The sequence below is a fragment of the Onychostoma macrolepis genome, chromosome 07 (assembly GCF_012432095.1).
Source record: "Onychostoma macrolepis isolate SWU-2019 chromosome 07, ASM1243209v1, whole genome shotgun sequence".
Taxonomy (NCBI): Eukaryota; Metazoa; Chordata; class Actinopteri; order Cypriniformes; family Cyprinidae; genus Onychostoma; species Onychostoma macrolepis.
The window spans coordinates 8,444,075-8,461,992 of NC_081161.1; the positions used below are offsets into that span (position 1 = coordinate 8,444,075).

A 17,918-nucleotide genomic window follows, 5' to 3' on the forward strand; every position below is an offset into this window, starting at 1 on the left:
AATATATATATTTTTTTTTTTCACGTTTGCAGCCTCAAGATAAAAGTGAGGTATGGAGCATAGATTTAAACAAACAAAAATACTAATTTAAAACATTTTAGCATTAGGCTGCATCGTAAGAATATGTATTTAAAAAAATGAATACTGAATACTTTCTGAATGCATTTTATGTTATAGTTTAATTGTACAAAGCAACTTTAATTGCATCGAGGGGTATACATTTAATCAGTTTATGCATTCGCCGGAATCAAACCCATGTTGTTACCTTGGCTAGTGCCATGCTGTACTGTTTGAACTACAGGAACACTAGTTAATATGTACAGGCAATATTTTTGTGCTGCTAATGGACTCAACAGACCCACACATGAACTCAGAATTTTAGACTTGGCTTTATTGCTAAATGTTATTAAATGTATAGCAATGTATTACAATTTATAACTTCTAAATGAAACACTCAATGAAACATGCAATTTAAATAAATGTACAGAATAGGGGAAAAAAGATAAGTTACCCATTACATGTCTTCTGATTTAATATGAATCATACAAAGGAAATACTTAGCACTGTGCATCTGTACAGTAAATATAGTGAAACCTCTCTAAAGTTCAAGATTTTGCCCCCAATATTTTTTTATATTATATACACAAAACAGTTTACACATTGTATTCTGCAGACGAAAGTAAATCACAGATTGAGAACAAGTAGTATCTGAAATTGCCCCCAATACCCTCATTCACTATTCCCAACATTAGTCCACTTCAGTGAGTAAATGAAAACAAGTAGTGAACTCAGACAGTGAAGTTGCATCCGAATCTGTAGTATATGGACATTTTATTTTGGGTTAGGGTTAGCTTGAATTCGCAAGCCTTCCAGTGTTATTCGCTTCCAGTTATTTTACCCCTACAAAAACGGTCCGTTATGCTGCTTGACATTGCAATCTGGTATTTTGATATAGTATTTTAATTCATTACCATAATGTTTTACCGTACCGTTTACTGCACTTATTCTTCTAGTTATTTACCTATAGCGGCTAATGAATCACATATTCAAAGAAAACAGCTTACTTGCACATTGCAGAATAAGGTGGATAAGGGTGTAGAGGTGATTTCATACACAGCCAGTGTGGAATTGTTTCACCTCTAGAGGCACCAAATTAACTTGGGGAAAAAAGAGAGATTGTTTTTAAATAAATAATAATAATAAAAAAACTGTTCAACTCATCATGAGCCTGGTCATTTTGGTTCCTTGTGTTTTTCAATAGTGAAGGTGTCCACAGTGGATAAAGACTTGGTATGAGCTGCTTTCTGTTGTTCTGGCCTTGCTGTCTGACACATCCACAGAAAGATAGAAAAGCCTGCCAACAATAAAGATGATTGACAAACTGTATTATATTATATTATTAGAAAGCATTTATTTTGTACAGCATTATGTCTTCAGGTATATTTTACCAATTTTTTTTTTTTTACCTCCACTGTGGTTCTGTGACTAGAGCATACCTACCTTGCATTGTGTTTGAAATGCAGAATATGTAGAGTATCGGGTAGCTGGTGTATCCAGATCCAAGAAAAACCAAACCCCATGATGTACCCAGCAGACACATGAGGCCCAGCACTGTACTGGCATCCTTCACTGGTATTTTCTTGTGCTTGTTGTCTACTTTCTTTAGCTTAAAGATCTGTCTGGACACTGTGATTAGAACTGTTGTGTTGAACAGGAATACGATGGTGAAGTAGGAAAGGTTCACACCATACAGGACGAGAGGCTCTGTGATCCAGCAACTGTAAAACATATAATAAACAATGCTGAAAGCTAAAGAAGAACTAAAAGCAAGGTAAAAATGAAAAGGTTAAGTTATAATATGAGGACTCACACTGGATTTGTTGCATTTGAATTCCATAAGGTCACATATTTGGCACCATAGAATGGATGGGTGAGTTGCTGAACTGACATCAAACTTCCAACAAGGACAGCAGGGACTCCTGTCAAGAGGAAAATACTACAGGATGAGCAAATCTACACTTTAGTCATAATTTTTCTAATATTATCGCATCATGTCTGGGTTTTTGGGGGGGCCTACTTTGTAATACATAACATGTAAACTGTCATTGTTAACCCTGCTAACCCTTTTTCAAATTTGCTGATTTGCTGAGTTTCAAAAGACATGATATAGGAAAGTAATTTATTCTTTTGTGAAGACAAGTATGTGTCAGAGTCATAAGACAAGTTCGGACCTTTATTATGAAATCGAGATGTACATGTAAAATCATGCAAAGTTAGTTTCAAAGTTAGTTCAAAGATGACATTCATTCTAGTTTTGTGTCTAAAAGTGTTTAAAACATAAAGAAATATAGGCAGAATCTCCATTTATGACGCATTATATCTTCAACACAATGCCCGGTTGCTTTTATGTTCTTTCCGCGTTTTTTTGTAACAAATAAAAATGCTGAAATGAAAATAAAATATTGCAATACTGCCCATACTGTTACTTAATATGATGTCTGCTTCATAAATACTGTGAATAGTATGGAAATACATGGTTCTCATTGCTCAAACCGTATAGGGCAGTGGTGCCCAACCCTGTTCCTGGAGATCTATCTACCTGCAGAGTTCAGTTCCAACCTTGCTTTAGCACACCTGCCTGTAATTATCAAGTGCTCCTGAAGATCTTAATTAGCTGGTTAAGCCGTGTTTGATGAGGGTTGGAGCTGAACTTTGCAGGAAGGTACATCTCCAGGAACAGGGTTGGGCACCCCTGGTATAGGGTGTCCTTACTTTCTGGAGGTCATCTAGTGGAAAAGTTTGGTACTACGCCCAAACAAAATCTTACTGAAAGTTAATTATTTGAGATATCAGCCTCAAATTTGGAACACACAAGTTTAGATGTGTCTTTGATTTTATAGCAGTTTTCTATAGAAGATTATTTTTGCATTGAAAAAAATAGACAAAATGTAATTGTCAAGTCACCTTTATTTATATAGCGCTTTTAACAATACAGATTGTGTCAAAGCAGCTTTACAGTATTAAATAGGAAAATAGTGTGTCAATAATGCAAAAGGACAGTAGTAAACACTCAGTTTTCAGTTAAAGGCAGTTCATCACTGAATTCAGTGATGTCATCATCCAGCTCAGTTCAGTTTAAATAGTATCTGTGCAATCAAGTCGACGATATCGCTGGAAATTAAGTGCCAGTATACTGAGACTTTTTTTTCTTAATTATGACTTATATCTCGCAGTTGCAAGTTATAAAAATCCTGACATTTTTCCTCAGAATTCTTAGTTTTCATATTGCAATTCAGTTTATTTTTATTTATTTTTTGGGGGGTTTCTGATAATGTAATTGTCACAGTACGCATAACAGAAATAAAAATGAATTCAGTCATGACAACCCTCTGAAAGGTTTAGCATGGTGATGGATATGACAATGTTAATGTATTTGGTCTCGGCGGAATAGATCTGCTACGCTGCTGCTGTTGGTTATTGCTGTAGTTATTGCAAGTACAGGAACTTGCTACTGCCAATGCATATGGCGATACGGTGCCGTGAGTATTTAAGACATACAGTGGGGCAAAAAAGTATTTAGTCAGCTACCAATTGTGCAAGTTCTTCCACTTAAAAAGATGAGAGAGGCCTGTAATTTTCATCATAGGTATACCTCAACTATGAGAGACAAAATTAGAAAAAAAAAAATCCAGGAAATCACATTGTAGGATTTTTAAAGAATTTATTTGCAAATTATGGTGGAAAATAAGTATTTGGTCAATAACAAAATTTCATCTCAATACTTTGTTATATACCTTTTGTTGGCAATGACAGAGGTCAAACGTTTTCTGTAAGTCTTCACACACTGTTGCTGGTATTTTGGCCCATTCCTCCATGCAGATCTCCTCTAGAGCAGTAATGTTTTGGGGCTGTCGCTGGGCAACACGGACTTTCAACTCCCTCCAAAGATTTTCGATGGGGTTGAGATCTGGAGACTGGCTAGGCCACTCCAGGACCTTGAAATGCTTCACGAAGCCACTCCTTCGTTGCCAGGCGGTGTGTTTGGGATCATTGTCATGCTGAAAGACCCAGCCACGTTTCATCTTCAATGCCCTTGCTGATGGAAGGAGGTTTTCACTCAAAATCTCACGATACATGGCCCCATTCATTCTTTCGTTTACACGGATCAGTCGTCCCAAAGCATGATGTTTCCACCCCCATGCTTCACAGTAGGTATGGTGTTCTTTGGATGCAACTCAGCATTCTTTCTCCTCCAAACACGACAAGTTGAGTTTTTACCAAAAAGTTCTATTTTGGTTTCATCTGACCATATGACATTCTCCCAATCCTCTTCTGGATCATCCAAATGCTCTCTAGCAAACTTCAGACGGGCCGGACATGTACTGGCTTAAGCAGGGGGACACGTCGGGCACTGCAGGATTTGAGTCCCTGGCGGCGCAGTGTGTCACTGATGGTAGCCTTTGTTACTTTGGTCCCAGCTCTCTGCAGGTCATTCACTAGGTCCCCCCGTGTGGTTCTGGGATTTTTGCTCACAGTTCTGGTGATCATTTTGACCCCACGGGGTGAGATCTTGCATGGAGCCCCAGATCGAGGGAGATTATCAGTGGTCTTGTATGTCTTCCATTTTCTAATAATTGCTCCCACAGTTGATTTCTTCACACCAAGCTGCTTACCTATTGCAGATTCAGTCTTCCCAGCCTGGTGCAGGTCTACAATTTTGTTTCTGGTGTCCTTTGACAGCTCTTTGGTCTTGGCCATGGTGGAGTTTGGAGTTGGACTGTTTGAGGTTGTGGACAGGTGTCTTTTATACTGATATCGAGTTCAAACAGATGCCATTAATACAGGTAACGAGTGGAGGACAGAGGAGCCTCTTAAAGAAGAAGTTACAGGTCTGTGAGAGCCAGAAATCTTGCTTGTTTGTAGGTGACCAAATACTTATTTTACCGAGGAATTTATCAATTAATTCTTTAAAAATCCTACAATGTGATTTTCTGGATTTTTTTTTCTCATTTTGTCTCTCATAGTTGAGGTATACCTATGATGAGGCCTCTCTCATCTTTTTAAGTGGGAGAACTTGCACAATTGGTGGCTGACTAAATACTTTTTTGCCCCACTGTACTGCTGCTGCACAATAGCATGTAAAATAACCCAAAGCAGATCTATACAGGTGGAGCTGGGGAAGGTGAAGGGCTTCAGATAACTCTGAAAGCACGCTGCAGGAATCTCAGTGGATACTAGCCAGCCATATGAATGCAAGGCATTAAGCTCATTGGCTGCATGCCCAGCATGAACCAATCAGCTTGTGCCAAGTCATTTAACTCTCTGAATATCATCAGTTACGTTAACAACCCGTCAGCTTGCGCCATCTAGAGTTTCATGGCTGAACTATTTATTTAAAAAACATACTGTAATTGTAATCTCACAATTCTGAGATTTTTCACGTAATTGCGAGTTCATATCTAACAATTCTGACTTTTCTTAGAATTGCGAGTTAACATCAAAATTCTGACGTTGTTTTTCTCAGAATTGTGAGTTCAGATATTGCGATTCTGGGTTTATGTCTTGTACTTCTGAGTTTATATCTCATAGTTCTGAGTCTTTTCCTAGGCAGAAAAGTTTTCATGGGAGAAATGAAATAGGACTTATGTAGCATCTTCATCTTGATCTGATTCTAATGATATGAGACACTTGAGTCTACGACAAACGGTTAGTTATTACAGAGGAGTTATTAGCGATTTCACAATTTTGATCACTGTAGCGCCTCCAAGCACGACATTTGACTAAGCCTCTACGCCTTACGGTTTGGCCTAGTTTATCAGTTTTATGACAGAATAATAATAATAAAAATCCTTACAAATACAATGGGGTTTCCCTGGCTTCACACTTGAACTCCTAAATATGTTGCAAACACTGCCATTGACTTATGAGTTGTTCTACGAGTCTGTTTTTGTAATGTTACTGTACATTTAGTCTTGATGCTCACCCCATCCGATCAGAGACAACTTCACCATGTAGTATTTGATGTAAATGTTGAAGACTTTGGCCAGAAGAAGGTAGAGGTGCAAGGCTTCAATAGCCATCCAGGTGAAAGAACACAGCAGGCTGTAGTGTATCGTCACAGCAATAAACACACACACTTCTTCCACTGTCCATGTAGCGGCCCACTCGTTGAGCATGAAGCTCATGTTGAGGAGCAACAGAGCGCCGCTCAGAGACACGTGAATGCTGCTGGACACTTCTGCTCTTGCGTTCCTGTGAAACACATGTACTGTATGAATTTTAACATTTTTGTCACCCATTGTACATACTTTGATAAATTTATATGCACACTTTTGGGATCAGTGTAAAGAATAATGTGAATTAAAGTGTTGGTTATATACAAAGTTATATAAAAACGGGAGGAACAGCACCTGTTGAAAATGAACGACAAGATAGAGGAAGCAGAAAAGACCGCAGACAGACTGCAGCCTACGTAGCTGATGTACGACAAGATTTCCCATTGCTGACCATCAATGTTATTCACATCTACCTATTCAGAGTGTAGGAGAGACAGAGGGAATGTGGTAGTGGAGGAGAGAATTAAACAATATCAGCGCAGAGTGATTTCTGCTTCCTTACGTGTTTAGTAATGCTTGAATGAATGGCTCAGTACTCACCAGAAGCACAGCAAAAGCGGTCATGTGGTCACAGGAGCACTCCACAACAGTATCATTGATCTGAGTGGTGTTACAGCCATTCGTTTTCCAGGTGTTGTTTCCTACATATTCCATATTATTAATACATTTTAGTCCAAAAAAAAAAAAAATATATATATATATATATTTTTTTTCAGTGAATAACTTCAATTCCAGACAATTTGACATATAGACCACTTTTGTGGCACTTTTACAGAATTCTTGTCTTTTTTGTAGCTTGACACACCACTAAAATGAAACCACAAAAAAAAAAAAAAAAAAAAAACATATACTAAAATGTATGTAATATTTTAGGATTGGATGGACCCAATATTTCCTTTCTTTTTATTTTTTTAAGAAGCGAGAGGACAACAAAATCATCCTCAATGCTTGAAGACTCCATTTAGTATAGACTACTGTTTTGCTAATTTTTTCTCAACAGATTAATTAACAACGCATACGACAATTTTGGACTCTGTGTGCAATGACCTTTAGTCTTGAGCAATATGTCAGTAAAAATGTTAATAGGTTTTAACTATACTTAAATTAATGTGTTTTACTATGGTCTTCTTTTGTGTTCCACAGAAATAATAACAGCATACAGGTTAAGAACAACATGAGTGTGCATAAATGATGAAATGAGTTTTCATTTTTGAGTGAACTATCACTTTAGTTCCCACCCACCTTTTTCATCATAGTATTGACAGGAATATATGTAGCTTTTCTATGAATATAAACACAAAAATAGAATTAAATAATTATTACATTATTTTTGGACATTTTGAGAACATTAAAAGGTATGCTTACGGTCGAGTGGTTTGTGTAATTATTCACTGGGAAAAATATTTTAAGTGGATTGGTCAAATTCACAATGTCACGTCCAATAACTTCAACCCGTATGACTTCAGACATTATAGAAGCATTTCTCGGCTGTAAATACACAACCACAGACAACATGTAGGTTAATATAATAAAGACAGAAAGGGTTAAGAACAGTTTCCATAGATTTATAAAACAGTCAGAACAACAAAATGAAAAACTTTACATTAAACTGCTGATTGGAATTGTAAATAACTATTCCAACTTTCTGCTCGGCCGCAGAGACATTTTGGAAAGGCTCCACTGGGATCAATGTCTGTACTGTCCGAGTTTTACTAGACACCTTAAAATAAAAGATATTAAGTAATTTTTCTGTATCATTAACACTCAGAATTCGAATTATATTATATTTATATGACCTTTTTAAACAGTGGCAAAAATTTAAGCTGCAAACTGTTACATGTGTCATCTTAAACAAAATTCTACCTGGTCTCATAGCATTTACGTACCTGGGTGCACTTTTTAGCGTGACATGAAATACGTACCAATAACTACATATCATTGCAGTTTCTAAAATAAATGAACACTTTCACACAAATTTACAGAGTTGCGATTAATAAAGCGTAATTTTCGCACAATTACTTGAAGAATATCATGCTATGACTGCAAAACAATATTAATATGCTGGGAGATTTGAAAACTGATGCTTTTGAACGTTAGCATCGCACACATCCAGCTTCATATATATGGGTTTTCATCGATGATTGTTCGGTAGCTCACGGAGTCCAGAGACGGACTCAGGAGACGAGAAGCACCGGTTCAAATCCTGTGTAACTACGGTTCGACAAAGCAGTTAAAATCTGCGTAAAAGGAAGTTCAAATGACACAAGTGCATCATCCAATACGTTTTATATCAGTTTTGCATTTGTTAACACTATCGGGTAGGTTTAGGGTTGGATTTGGTGTAGGGCATATTTCCAACAAGACAGAGCATTAACCTTTAGCGACAGTCCCCGGATATTTGAACTCTGAACCGCCGCAATAGGTATCTGAAGCAACGTAATAAAAAAAACAGCAATACGTACCAATATCTACGTAATAAAAACGTGCCAGGATTCACATATTGAACCTGTGTTTTAGCGCCACTCAGTGGACATTTCTATTTGAAACTGCGGCGAAACGTGCAGCAAGGTACGTAAAACGGTGTCGCACAAAAAGTGCGCATGAGGTACGTATTTTTATGAGACCAGATTGACAAAATTATATAATGTTTTGGACCTTTGGAAGAAGAGTCTTACTTTTGGAGCGGTGATTGGTACAAAACCGTTTGTTAACTTCATCTCAACCACAGTCAAAGCCATACACCCAAAATTGTATTCGAAATTCGAATGATTTGTCATTTCCATAATGCTGTGTATGACTTCTTTCTCCGCTCTGCATAATAATGTCATTAACAGGGATACAACCAAATCAAAACAAAATTCATGCAGTTTGTTTAGATCTTAAATGTAAGATAGGTACCTGTTGTAGGTTTTCAAAGTTGTTTCACTTTGTAGCATTTCAGGGCAGTCCTTTGTAAGACTTGGAAATGTCTTTGTTGAACTTTGTTGATCCTTTGAGACGCAAACAGCTCTGAAGTGGTCAATTTCTTTGTTATGAGGAAATTCACGAGACCCACCTGCTGGATTTGGTACAAAAATAGATGAGGAAAAAATGCTGTAAGTAATCAGACACTTTTTGTCTTTTTCTACACTTAGGTCTGTTTGACATTCTAACTCTTTAATTCACTAATAATTAAATCTCAAAGAAAAAAAAAATATCTTAATGTTTATTTTCATTGAATGAAAAATGAAAACAGATTAGCTTGAAATGAACACAATTCAAAATTAGTTTGTTGCAATTAAAAGTGCACTAGCCACAATATTGGAATAATTAAAATCTTTTAATGTTTTTGAAAGAAGTCTTATGTGCTCACCAGGGCTGCATTTATTCAATAAACAATACAGCAATTTTGTAAAATAGTATTACAATGTAACTGTTTTCTATTTAAATGTATATAATGCAATTTATTGCTCTGCAAAGCTGAATTTTCAGCATCATTACTCTTGTCTTCAGCTGTCACATGATCCTTCAGAAAGCTTTCTAATATGCTGATTTACTACTTAACAAATAATAATCGATTATTATTTGTGCTCAATCATTGAGAATTTTCTTCTTATTATTAATGTTGAAAACCTGTTTCCCTGATTCATTTTCAAGTTAATGTGTCCTCACTAAATAAAAGTATTATTATTAATTTTTTAAATATCACTTACTCCAAACTTTTGAATGGTAGTGTATCACGGTTGCCACAAAAATATTAAGCAGCAAAAAAGTTTTTTTCAACATTGATAATAATGAGAAATGTTTCTTGAACAGCAAATTTGCATATTAGAATGGTTTCTGAAGGATCATTTGAAACTAATGACTGGAGTAATGATGCTGAAAATTCACATCGCAGGAATAAATTACATGTTATAATATATTACAACAGAAAACTTATTTTAAATATAATATTTCACACAATTATTGTTTTATTTTTGATCACTCAATGTAGTCTTAGTGAGCATAAGAGACGTCTTTCAAAAACAAAACAAAACAAAATTCAAAACTTTTGACCAGTCGTGTATGTTTACGAAACTGTGGATCATGAATGTGCAGACTTAATGCAAATACATTTGCTCATGGTGATGGGGAAATACGGTATCTCACTACTGTCTCTAAGATGTAAAGTACAAGTTTAACAATATTGAAATAGTGTGATTTGAGGAGGGTTTCAGAGAACTTACCTACGCTGTTGCTTTGTTTTAGACTGTTGTCAGATGGTTGTTGCAGTGACACTTCTGTGGTTTTTCCATCTACTCCATGGATCACGATCAGAAGCAGAAGGATTGCCATATCTCTGTGGAACAAATTAGGATACAGACAAAAATTAAATTAAATACAAAAAGACAAATAGATTACAACATATTGAATACACAATAAACAATGCATTTAATACAAAATATTTCATTTTCTCATTGTTAAAATAGTTTATAAAAACCACTCTATAATAAATACATAAATAAAACATACTGTATGTAGGTTTAATATATGTATAATCCAATAAATATTTACAATTATTTTAATAAATATGTTTAAATAACCTGGATGTAGTCTTTCTTTTCTTACCTCACTGTTTTTCTAGTCATCGAGGATGAAGTTGTGACAGCACTGTGGAAAGGTTGCAGTTTACACAATGAGAAATGAAGAACCAAACTCAAATTTTGTGGCTTCAGTCACACTCACTGATGACAGAGCACAATGATAAGCCTTGTCATCACATTTGGTTTTCAGCAATACAATTAACACACATATACACATACTGTCCACATCTGCATACGAATGGAAAAATCACAATGGCCAGCACAAAAGGGCTGTTTTACTCTTTCAAATGACATTAACTGACATGATGTAATTAAATAATATAATATGACCAAATCCTCAGCATTAAGGGTGAAGTGTAACTTACTGCCACTTTCTGATCATATTGTAATATTGTGCTCATTTTGGTAGTTACCTAGCCAGATTATTTTACATCATTACAAACATTCAAGTCTTTATGAAAAAATAAAACACTATGGTAAATAAAACTTGAAAATAAAACTTTATGCTTGGTATTATCACGATACTATGTTTCTTGAAGTACCAAGAAATACTAAAAAATTCTCTATAAAAAGATTTTTTAAAAAAGAGAGATTTTAACCATGCAATTGCAAATAAAAAGATTTTTTTTTTGTCTCTACAAAAAGATTGAAAAAGTTGATAACTTCCTTCTGAAGACTTGATTTGAATAAATGAGGTCACTTATGGAAAGAGCAAACTATAATTTGACTCACTGTGGAAAACTAGTACAGCTTTGGAAACTAACAAACAAACATGTAAATAAATATTCGACAACATTTAACAACAATATTAACATTTGTCTAAGGTATTTAGAAAATGTAGCCAATTTTATTTCATGCTATAGCCATGAATTGTGTTTAATATGGAGATAACGATAAACTTGTTTTGTGTTACATAAAATAAATGTGGTACTTTACACTACTCCAGCTAGGGCAGAAATTATTATTAATAAGGGGCAGTCATGGCCTAATGATTAGAGAGTTGGGCTTGTAGCAAAAAGGTCGTGGGTTTGAGTGTCTTGGTACCGGCAGGGATTGTCGGTGAGGGGAGTGAATGACCGACCACGGCTCTCTTCCAACTTCAATAACCCCCAACTGATCCCCGGGTGCTGCTGCAAAAAAATAAATACAAATAAATTTGCCTGCCCACTGCTCAAGGTGTGTGTGTTCACTACTCACTGCTGTGTGTGTGCACTTGGGTGAAATGTCAAATTCTGAGTATGGGTCACCATACCTGGCCACACATTGCTTCCTTTCTTTCCTTCCTTCCTTTTCCTAATTATCACTGCTGCACAAAATAAGCAATGTATTTATTTTTAAATAATTTCTTTACATGATATTCATGTCATTTATAATCATCATTATGGTCCCAAAAATCAAAAAAAAAAAAAAAAAAAAACCTTGGATGACCAAAACAGCATGTTCCATTATTAACACAATATTTTTTGACATTTCACATAAACAAGCACCAACTCATAGCTCACTTTCTCAACATCCAGAGCTGGTTTGGCTGTCTACATCTTGATTTACTTACAGTGTAGGCAGCACTTTATTCAAATTTGAATTAAAATAAATTCAAAAAAATGTAAATAATTGCAATGAAATTATCACTGAAATATCTGTATACTAAATTGTAACTGATGTTATATTTTTTATTTAGCAATTAAACAAGATATTATCAATCAAACAATATATTAACAATATTCTTCAACTATCTTGAAATGATCTGCCTTTTCTTTAATACAGTCGAAATCTAGTGAAAACAGTTTTCTCCAATATTATATGAAGTAATTTTAAGGCATCATCATGGTTAAACAAAATTATATTTCATTGTAACATCTGCTTAGTTAAACTAGAGAAATTTAAAAACAAATTGGGCAAGATGTTTTTGTAAGTGTCTTCCCATCAACAGTTTTTCTCATCTGTGTGGGTCTGTGTGTCTAACTGCTCTACTTCCGTGTGTGTTTGAATAAAGGGATTTGAAAAGAGCCTTCATTTGTTTGCGTTGACAGATGTTAGAAAGCACTCTAATTTGACAGCTCTAGACACTCTACTGCTCTCAGCACACAGTCAATTACGCTCTTATCTCCAACATTCACTGCAGTCCTTTAATACAGCTGTCTAAAACACAAGACAGTTCAAATAGACTAAGCTTTTTAGAGGTAGGAGCGAACACAAGACAGACGCCCTGGTAATGACAAGTCTCAAGAATGCAGACTATGATAGATTTAAATGTACAAACTTTTCACAAATATATGTGAATGATTCAACAGTTAAAAGCATACTTCTCATGCTACATTTAAAAGGAAGATTTCATGTAAGTTTTTTTTTTGTGTGTGTGTGTTTTGTTTTCATTAGCTTAGTTTCTTGTACTCTTGTACTTCTTCAAAGTTAATATTAATTCTACAGTTTGTATTAAGCTGTCATTAAAATGTCCAAAGAGTCAAAACATTAAAATGGTTTTAAAAATATACAGAGCACTCTGAACTGTAGTAATTATCATTTTGATCACAGAAGCAGAGACTACTAAATAATAATAATAATAATAATAATTGTGTTCTCCTAATTTTCATGATTGAAAAGACAATTATTTGACTAGGCTGTGTGTGTATCATTTTGTCTGTTACATGTTGTGCATAACAAAATTTTTGGACAAAAATTGGGAATGAACACTCATAATATATGAAGGTGACCTTTGGGCCTCGGTTAAAAATAAAACTAAAATGTGGGCGGATAAATGTGGTTCGGAACATCTTTTAAGAATGGACGGACAAATAAATATCCATTTCTTTGATTTTACAATCAGTAATTTTCTGGAGGTTTACTGTTTTTAATAATCCATCTTCAATTTTTCTAGTTTGTTTTGACAAACTTTCATATTTTTTAAATTAATTGATTAATAAAGATGCTTGGAAAACAAAACAATTTTCATCACTGTCATACCATAACAATACAACAAGCCAGGGTCCATCAGTCTTTGTCCAGATTGAGTGCCTTGTCCTTAAACAAATCATTGTTCTTAGTGCTTTAAAGGTTATAGAGAACTCAATAGATTCAATGTACATTTTAATTTCAAGTCTGAATCTCAAAAAGAGGTTTGCATTTAGAAAATGTACATTTATGGACGTGATACCATAGCTAACAGAAAAATAAGGTTTACAATTTTTTTTTCTTTACAGATTCATTGAATCCAAAAATTACATTTGTAGCCTATATGTAATTTCTAAATTATGATTTATATAACGTTTGATAAAATCAAGAATATCACACCAAAAATTCTAAAATAGGCCTAATTGTAAAGAAATTTTGGGTTTCTGTAAACATAGGCCTACTTTCATCTTCACGGTACTGCCACGCGGGCGAATGACATATGTATGCAATTTCCCACGAAATCCGTCCTGCTAAAATATAAATAGCTATTATTAAAGATTTAACTATTATTTAAGTATATGTTTTTATTGTTTTTTTTTGCACTTTCTATAAAAAAATTGCATAATACAATCTTAACAAAACTGGAACTCCTTTATCAGTTTATATTCAAATTCGCTTTTGAAGATGAAGAGCACCACTACTCAAGTTATGCAGCCTATGTAGCCTATAAATAGGGTGAATTAGGGTAAACTTTTTGAAATTTTGACTTGTGCATCATATTTTCATATGAAGCCAGAACAATATATCAAAATGTTATATCATTATGAAATCCCAAGATGGTCTCTATCTAAATCAGAATAAATTTTTCAGATATTGTAATTAAAGGGGAAATGACACATATATTAGTGCTCCTTTGTAGATTTTCTAATGTGGGACAGCTCATGCTCAAATCTGGGACACTATGTTTTGGGTTATAAATAGTCAAATTTTTACAAAGTAAACTTTACACTCATGGTTAAATGTGAATACACATTTTTGCTTAATTAATTTAGTAGGCCTACGGTGTTTTCTGTCTTCATAAGTCTAAAAAACTAGTAACCTATATGTTCATATATGGAATGTTAAATACAATTATATAACACAGAAATTTTGTTCTGGCAGCAACAATAATAATAACCATGTAATAAAGTCAAAACTGTAAAACTGAACTTAATAAAGATAGCAAAATAATTTCATAATTTTTTTTAAAAATATGAACAATTTGGAACGTGGAATGCCTTTAAAACTGTTATTAAACTTCTATAAACTTCTAATATTAAACTTCTTCTTTTTTTTTTTTTTCAAAAGCTTGTGTTAAGCAAATTGTAAAAACGCTTCATAACAGAAATAAGCAGTCCTGGCAAAGTCATGGACTCATCACGGTCCAGGATCCCATTGTCCTCTAGTCTCTAAATTTTGAATCTGGATCTTAAAACAAATAATACTGCTGCATTATAAGTTCAAAAATTAACAAAAATACATGTATGATATTTAACTTTCTTAATGCACATTTTATCAATTGAATAACATAGTATATTTGACTGTCCCACATTAGTCAAAACATGCTGTCCCACTTTTGAAAACATCATTTTCTAAAGTGTGACGACAAAGATTGCTTCAAATAGAAAATATTCTTAACACATTTTAACAATATTGTGGCAAATTTCGATGTACAAATACATCACAAATATAATTTGATAACAATTTAGAACATTGTCTTATTTTTAACAGATTTATATCCGTAACATTAATTTTGTCTAAATCCTATGCCACTGTCATTTCAGTGAACTTTACAAGAGGTACTTCCTGTTTGATGATTTTCATAGCCACATTTCTGACATAATTTCCAGAAAGTCAAGTGATTTCAATAACTTGACACAACACTGCTTGAATTCAACACCAAGCATGTTCACTTTAATGTTGTAAAAGAAGAGATAAATGCACTGAAGCTTAGGTGTCCCACATTAGTCAGTGTCCCACATTACACTAATCCACCAACAAAACTGTCCTGTAGGAGACGCTGTGTGACACTATCTGACTGTCAGTTTACGGGACGCAATCTCATTAGTCACTAAGCAAAAGAACGATTGTCTCAGTCACAATAACTGTGAGTAGCCTAAATTCTGCCATTCTGTTCATTTTTGTTTTTGCATTGTGTAAATAAATAATCTATAATTAATTAATTCATTATTAACCAGAGCATAGGCTGTTTCTGAATGTCTGGCCGATATTTTTATAGAAATTTATTTTCTAAAGACAACTAAGCTCATATGGGTAGCCAACTTTTTTTTCTTTCTTTCTTTCTTTCTTTTTTTTTTTTTTTTTTAATTACAGAGCTCAAAAGTACTACAAAGAAGAAACAACACGTTAGGATAAATGTCCAGACTGGAGGTGGCACTGGACACTTTGCTGGTGTCCGTCTTGTTGGGCCCCTCCTCCAGCTTCAGCGGGACACGCCGCAGGACTCAGCACAAAGTCCGCGTCCCTCGCTGCACACACGAGGAGCGTCACAACAAGCCACCGGCGACCTGGAACCCGCCCAAAAAAACCGAGAGAAAACGTGGATTTTATCGAGAAGAAACTATCGTATTAAATATTTACAAGCAGGGCGGTGATCCAAGACAGGTGTCGGAGCGTGTCGCAGTCATCTGATAATAATTTGTGCGCTCTTGCATTGTGGTTACTGCGCGAGTCGCGCGAAGACCGAGTTTCTGACCCAAGAAACGCAAATCTCTGTTGCAATAACACCAGCCGTTATTCATGCTTCGTTTACCGAGTCATACTACAAGAGGAAATTGCAGCGTAAGTTTGCACAGCGCCTGCTTTGAAGTAGGTTGTAGCTGTAATTAATTTATAGGCACCACGTGAGTGGGATGAAACGACCCTTAAGTGGGCACACCCGCTGGATATGATACCTAACACACTCAGAAACTTCAGCCAGAGCATCGGACCTCTTTGACTCTTGGGACAGCGCCTGGGACTGGCGTTAAACCTCACTGAATGACCGTAGCGCTGAAGAACCGCGCGCTTCTGCAGAAAGGACACACGACTACAGGAGACCCCTGTCAGAATGATGTTTTTCATCTGAGAGCATTGGACTTTTTGTGTTTTTAGTTACAGACTGTTTGATTTTAACTTCTTTGGTTACACTTCTGAAGAGTTTTAGCTGCTATCACTGGTCCAGATGAGAATGATGGCAGTATTATGGGATGACCCGTTCTCGTTGCTGTGGAGACGGACCGTAATTTATTCTCTTCTGGTGCTCTTGATGAGTGGAGCGCGCACCTTTGGAGATGAGACCTTTAATGGAGAGGTAATTATAATTATTTACGAATCAAAAGTTTTTGTTTTCATATATATAAATACAAACATGCATGTATATATTTAATAAATATATGTTTATATATTAAATACATTTATGTATAATATGAATTATATATATGTGTGTGTGTGTATATATATATATATATATATATATATGAATATAATATATATATGTAAATGCATGTAAATATTTAATATTTTCAAAATATATACTGTACGTGTTTGTATTTATATAGCCTACATAATAAATATACACAGTTCACATACATAGGCTAAATTATGTAAACAAATTTTTTATTTTGGATGCAATTAATCCTGTTTAATCATTTGACAGCACTAATATAGGCTATATATACATATATAATTATATATATATATATATATATATATATATATATATATATATATATATATATATATTAATTGCATCCAAAATAAAAGTTTTTGTTTACATAATGTAGCCTATGTATGTGTACTGTGTATATTTATTATGTAGTATATTTATTATATATATATAATCCACTGTATAAATATTTTTGCTTGCTCATCTGATGTTGACAGCGCTAATAATGTCTATATATATATATATATATATATATATATATATATATATATATATATATATATATATATACTGTATATGTTTCACTGTAGTTTTGCTTGCTCATTTGATATTGATTTTACTGCTCATTCTCTCTATTGAATATGTTTGATATAAGTGTAATCTATATATTTGGTGTGTTTCTCATTTAGGGTTAATGCACTGTCTCAGAGTCTCAGGTCTGGTTTTTATATGACAGCTGATTTCAGCTGAATGCTTGTAACTCAGCATGTGAATGGCTGTAATATCCAAGAGCAAATTAGAAAGTTGTTATTTAGCTTTTCACTAAACTTTCTGAATCACCTACATTCTTACCTCTTAAATTCTTGTAGGCAAGCTTTAGGATGTTTTTAGTTTGAAGTGGTAGGAGGTATGAAGAGTTTGTAG

The 17,918-nt window shown here is 34.5% G+C and overlaps 2 protein-coding genes and 1 long non-coding RNA gene across 8 annotated transcripts in view; 2 read left to right on the forward strand and 1 right to left on the reverse strand.

The window, feature by feature from the left end:
• Positions 1–389: 389 nt before the first annotated feature.
• LOC131544452 (adhesion G-protein coupled receptor G2) lies at positions 390–9,136 on the reverse strand. Of its 3 annotated transcripts, XM_058782655.1 has the most exons (11): positions 9,015–9,136; positions 8,792–8,927; positions 7,720–7,836; positions 7,482–7,604; positions 7,359–7,398; positions 6,657–6,757; positions 6,411–6,529; positions 5,984–6,252; positions 1,871–1,979; positions 1,501–1,778; positions 390–1,354 (listed from the first exon to the last, which is right to left on the reverse strand). In XM_058782655.1, exons 1-11 carry the CDS (start codon positions 9,050–9,052, stop codon positions 1,233–1,235), a joined length of 1,452 nt encoding a protein of 483 aa, XP_058638638.1. In that variant the 5' UTR covers positions 9,053–9,136; the 3' UTR covers positions 390–1,232. The 3 variants fall into 3 exon arrangements, with proteins under 3 accessions (XP_058638638.1, XP_058638639.1, XP_058638640.1); XM_058782656.1 differs by lacking the exons at positions 8,792–8,927; positions 9,015–9,136 and adding an exon at positions 8,003–8,200; XM_058782657.1 differs by lacking the exons at positions 7,720–7,836; positions 8,792–8,927.
• LOC131544453 (uncharacterized) lies at positions 8,599–10,572 on the forward strand. 3 transcript variants are annotated; one of them, XR_009272139.1, is made up of 3 exons: positions 8,599–8,684; positions 9,050–9,211; positions 10,344–10,572. It is a non-coding gene; the product is annotated as an uncharacterized LOC131544453 (long non-coding RNA). The 3 variants fall into 3 exon arrangements; XR_009272137.1 differs by having other exon boundaries at positions 8,667–8,721; XR_009272138.1 differs by lacking the exon at positions 8,599–8,684 and adding an exon at positions 8,728–8,808.
• A 5,446-nt stretch (positions 10,573–16,018) lies between these two features.
• The window catches only part of mmp15b (matrix metallopeptidase 15b), a 32,606-nt gene continuing 30,706 nt past the window's right edge, over positions 16,019–17,918 (forward strand). For both annotated transcript variants that reach the window (XM_058782711.1, XM_058782710.1), the window contains exon 1: positions 16,019–16,919. Coding sequence is in view for 1 of the 2 variants with exons in the window: in XM_058782710.1 (XP_058638693.1) it covers positions 16,791–16,919 (129 nt within the window). In the remaining variant the exon portion in view is untranslated. The remainder of the gene's footprint in view (positions 16,920–17,918) is intronic.